This window comes from Panthera uncia, chromosome A2 (assembly GCF_023721935.1).
Source record: "Panthera uncia isolate 11264 chromosome A2, Puncia_PCG_1.0, whole genome shotgun sequence".
Taxonomy (NCBI): domain Eukaryota; kingdom Metazoa; phylum Chordata; class Mammalia; order Carnivora; family Felidae; genus Panthera; species Panthera uncia.
Window position 1 is genome coordinate 8,511,492 of NC_064816.1, and position 4,958 is coordinate 8,516,449.

At 58.3% G+C, this 4,958-nt stretch overlaps 1 protein-coding gene across 1 annotated transcript; it reads left to right on the forward strand.

Annotated features, from left to right (window-relative positions):
• The first annotated feature begins 289 nt into the window (after positions 1-289).
• DAND5 (DAN domain BMP antagonist family member 5) lies at positions 290-3,585 on the forward strand. The gene is made up of 2 exons (XM_049643121.1): positions 290-616; positions 3,340-3,585. Exons 1-2 carry the CDS (start codon positions 290-292, stop codon positions 3,583-3,585), a joined length of 573 nt encoding a protein of 190 aa, XP_049499078.1.
• The last annotated feature ends 1,373 nt before the right edge of the window (positions 3,586-4,958 follow it).

Below are 4,958 nucleotides of genomic sequence, written 5' to 3' on the forward strand. Positions count from 1 at the left end.
CTCATAGCCTCCAGGCATCGTGCCCCTGAGTCCCTGTTTCCAGACTTGCCTTTCCCAGTCCCCACGGCCCACACACCCACAGACCCAGCCCCTCCCCTCCCCCGCCAGGCTGGTGGGGGGAGGGGTGGGAACCCAGCAGGCCTCAGTTTATTTTCCTTCCCACTGTGGGTTTGCAGAGGTTGGGGGAAAGCCATTTAAAGCAGGTCCGAAGGGCCTCGGTTCCACCCACCAGACAGCAGGGTCGGCTGCCCAGGACCCTGAGCCCAGTCCCAGATTGACAGACGGACAGATGTTCCTCCGCCAGCTGATTGCTCTCCTGAGCCTGCTCAGTGGGGCCCACTTGCCCACAGGCTTTGGGAGGCCCGGACCCCAGGGGCCCCCATCTCGGCTCTGGGCTGCCACCAATGAGACCTGGGCTCTGGGCCGAGGGGTCCCAGCCTCCCAGGTACAATCCTCTGCCCTCAGCAGCTGGAAGGCCTTCTTGGGCCTGCAGAAAACTGGCCGGCTAGGGAGAGGTAGTCTGCAGCAGGGGCAGGAAGCGGCCCCCACCATGTCTCTGCCCCTGGACCCGCACGAAGTGACCCGGGAGAGGTGCAAGGCTGTGCCGTTCACCCAGGTGAGGGTGGCAGGGGGAGAGGAGGGCCGAGCTTCAGCACTGGCGGAGAGCACAGACTGTGGTCCTGCACAGATCTGGGGTCCGGCCTCGCACCCTCCACCTAAACATCTCTTATCCTGTTTCCTCCCTTAGAAGATGAGGCCTAAGCCTTTCCTACCCAACCATGCAGTTACTTCTATCCTGGTCTCCCGCCCTTCTATGGCTGCCTTCTCCCCCAGGCCTATTTTTCCATTTGGTGGCCAGAGGGCACCTGTGAATACCTGAGTCAGATTTCCTCCTTCTTCCGCTTAGAGCCCTCCACGGCTCCCACTCCAGTCAGAGCAAAGCCATGTCCCTCCCGGGGCCCACAAGGCCCTGTCACCTCCCCGACCTCGCCTCCTCCTGCTCTTCTCCTCACCTACTTCACTCCTGCCACACCAGCCACCTTGCTTTTTTCCGGACACACCAATGCTACATCTACCTCAGGGCCTTTGCACTGTCTGCTCCCTTTGCCTCTGCCATTCCACTCCCCCACCCCCAGATATTCTGTGGCTCCTTCTCTTCCCTCCTTCAGGTTTTTTCTCAGACACAATTTAAAGATGCAACACCTTTCACCTGTTCCTTCTTTCCTGCTTTATTTCTCACTGTAGTACACCTCATCGCCTAACATGTAAAACTGATTTTGTGGTTGCATTTATCATGTCTCCCTCACTAGGATGTCTTCTCCAGCAGAGCACGAATTATTATTATGCCTTGTTCACTTCTGTATCCCCATCGCCAGGCCTGTGAACAGAGCCAGGCACGCGGTGGGCACTCAGTGTTTGTTGAATGAATGAGTGATTAAATGAATAATAGTGCCTGCCTCCTAAGGGCTATTGGGCATCAGAACGAGACAGATATGGTTATGGGCATTCAGTCAGTGCTCTTTAAGAGCTGTGGGAATTCACGCCATGTGTTTATAACCCGGGCTTTGGTGCTCCGTGTACCTGGCTTCAAGTTAACTGATGACTTCTGTGTGACCCAGGGGAAGTGGCTTCCCTTCTCTGAGCCTCGTTTCCTATCTTGGAAAAACAGACTTAATGACAGATGTGAATGCACGCAAGGTGTTTGGAACGATGCCCCGCAGGGTGTCAGTTCCCAAGCCCCCTTGGCTCATTATTCATTCAGCAAACTTTCGCCGAAGGTGATACGGTGGCGATTGCATGGCCTGGGGCCAGTTACCTTGCCCTGAATTGTGCCCCAGTTGCCCCGCACAGCCACGCACGCTGTGCCCAGCAGAGGGGACCCCTGGCCTGGGATCCAGCTGTGTACCCTCTCCCAGAGCAGCAACTGCCCGGGGTGGCACAGAGGTGTTCTCAGGGCCAGCAGCCCCTTTGGCAGCTGTGTGGACTTAGGTGAGGGACTACTCTGAGCCTCGGGTTCCCTCATCAGTAAATGAGGACAATAATGGCCCCAGCTTGTAGCATTGTGGGAGGAGAGAGTTCACCTAAGGTGAGTAGCATGGGTCCCGGCATGGTGTTAGTGTTCAGTCAGTAAGTGTTAGCTTTTGCTATGATGTACCTGCTGGGGTTACAGCCATAAACAAGGGAGAGAAAGTCCCCGTCCCCAAGCAGCTTGTATTCTAGGAGAGGAACATTAAAAGAAGAGACACAACTATAAATTACTACAAGCCCCAGGAAAAAGACCACCAGGGGGGTGACATTTCCCTTGGGGACGCCTCTGAGAAAAGATGCGTTGGGATGAACTCAGGTGGAGGGCACAGCAAGGGCAATGGACCAGTGGACCAGAGGTGGGCATGGTGCTGTGTCGGAACAGGGAAGAGGCCGGGGTGGCTGGGGCAGGATGACTGAGGAGGACGGGGCTCGCAGGGCGGCAGGAACACAGGGTTTAAGCAGAGAAGTTGGGGCGAGTTGATAGAGCCACTTACTTGGAGGGGACCAGAGGAGGAATTTTTTTTTTTTTTTTGAGAGAGAGAAAGAGTGCAAGTGAGCGAGGGGCAGAGAGAGAGAGAGAGGGAGAGAGAGAAGCGGGGCTCACCTGAACCAGGGCTCGAGCTCACCCGACGCGGGACTCGAACTCACAAACCTCGAGATCATGACCTGAGCTGAAGGCAGATGCTTAACTGACTGAGCCACCCAGGGGCCCCCATAGGGGGGTACTTTTACTGAATGCTTACTGTGTGCTAGGCAAAAGGCTAGGGCTTTCTGTCTAATCCCCACCAGGTTCCTGTAATGCTAGCCCTTTCTGCAATCCCTTATCCCGAGAGGTGCCTCCTTCATCATCATCTCCTGCTCAGGAGGAGCGGCCCTTCCCTGTATTAATCCTTTCTGTTGAAAGGGTAGATTGGGGCACCAAACGAGGCTCGAGGGTTCGAGCCCCACATCCGGCTCCTGTGCTGACAGCTCAGAGCCCGGAGCCTGCTTCGGATTCTGTGTCTCCCCTCTCTTTCTGCCTCTCCCCCGCTCACGCTCTGTCTCTCAAAAATAAACAAACATTAACAACAACAACAACAACAACAACAACAACAACAAAAAGGGTAGGTTGATTTCTCTTTTTCCTGGTTGAACTTCCATAATTTCACAGGTAAAGAAACAGGACCAGAGAGGCTGGGTAGCTTGCCCCAAGTCACACAGCCAGCCGATGGCAGTCAGGATTTGAACCTGGCCTCTCGAGGTGGGGTGGGAGTGGATGGGAGATTATTCTCACCATTCTGGCCCCACACTCCACTGATCTCCCTGTCCCAGGTGATCTCCCAGCCCGGCTGCACGGCAGTTCACCTCCGAAACCACCTCTGCTTTGGCCACTGTTCGTCCCTCTACGTCCCCGGCTTGGACCCCACCCCACTCGTCCTTTGCAACAGCTGTGTGCCCACTCGAAAACGCTGGACACCCGTGGTCCTGTGGTGTCGGGCGAGCGGCCCCGGCTCCCGTCGACAGATGAAGACGTCTACTGTGCTGGTTGAAGGGTGTCAGTGCAGCCCGAAGGCGTGATCTGAGCATGACGGAGGGACACGCAAATGTGCACATCTTGGGGAGATGGGGGCAGACGCGCCCAGAAAGATGCCAACCTGGATCATGTACGCTGGGTCAAGAGACTAGGGACACAGGGACAGCCTGACAGGTCTCCAACATCCCTGCCCTGCTCCCAGGGACACCAGGCACGTCCCCAGCTGTGGGGCTGGGCCGCTCATAATCATAGCACTCAGTTTACCAGGCCCTGCGCTAAGCGTTTGACACACGCTGACTTACGTCATCCCCGGAGCAGCCCAATGAGATGGGGGTTAGTATCGCCCTATTTTACAGAGAAGGAAACTGAGGTTCTAAGAGGCAAAGCCACTCGCTCACGTCCCACAGCAGTAAGTGGCAGGTCCGGCATTCGAATCCTGGACAGTGTGGCACCCAACGTTGACCCCTAGGCTGGACCTCCTCTCCTAGAATGAAAGACACGCTCCCAGCTACAGGGAGGACAGATGGTCCCACACGGACCAGGAGACACAGGGATGACCCCGTCCTAGGGACCCCCCCCCCAAGAAACCAAGACAGGGAGGCAGACATAGCTGCTGGGGGAGACTTGGGCCCCCCCCAAGTCAGAGGCAGGACCCGTGTGATCCCAGCGCCCCTCCTGCCCCGCTCCCTTAAGTTTCCACACAGCCCCACGCACAGTGTGGTATTGAACAGGAACCATAAAGGTTGGCCAAACCCAGTTGTGCGTGTGTGCATGTGTGCATGTGTGTGTGTGTGTGTGTGTGTTCCTCCAACTGGGGCTCCCTGGGAACGGGTGGCCCTGTGTTGGGGTGTGGGCGTCAGGGGTGCTCCCTCCTTAGCTGGGCACAGGGTCTGCAGCGCATGAGGGCAGCCTGGCTCGGGCGGCTGGAACCGGGGCCCTGGCAGATGGGCTCGTCTGGCACAGACGTGGGGACATGTGGCGCTGTCAGGGCTGACTCCAAATGCCCCCCGGAGCGTGGGGCGGGGTGGGGGGGGCGGCCAGGCCCCTCTCAGCCCTCTTCCTGCCTCAGGAAGGAAGGCCCCAGGTGAGGGGAGCAGAAGGAGGGGACCCGAGGAAACAGATGGGCCAGCAGGGCGTGGGAGCCTGCGACCTCTGACCCTACAGGCCTGCACAGAGGGGTGGGAACGGGCCAGGCGGCCAGCTCCCAAGGCCCTGCTTCAAGGGCCCCGGGTGGGGGGCAGGGTCACCAGGGGCCCACAGGGGGCGCATGCTCCCCCCCCTCCCTCCAGGCTTCTGTGCCAAACCCCAGGCAGAGTCCGAGCGGGCAGCTCAGCCCTGGCACCGCGGGCACCCCTCGCTCTGGCAGGCACGAGGCGCCTGATTCCCCCCCTTCAGCTGTGCCCACCTCCTGCCAGCC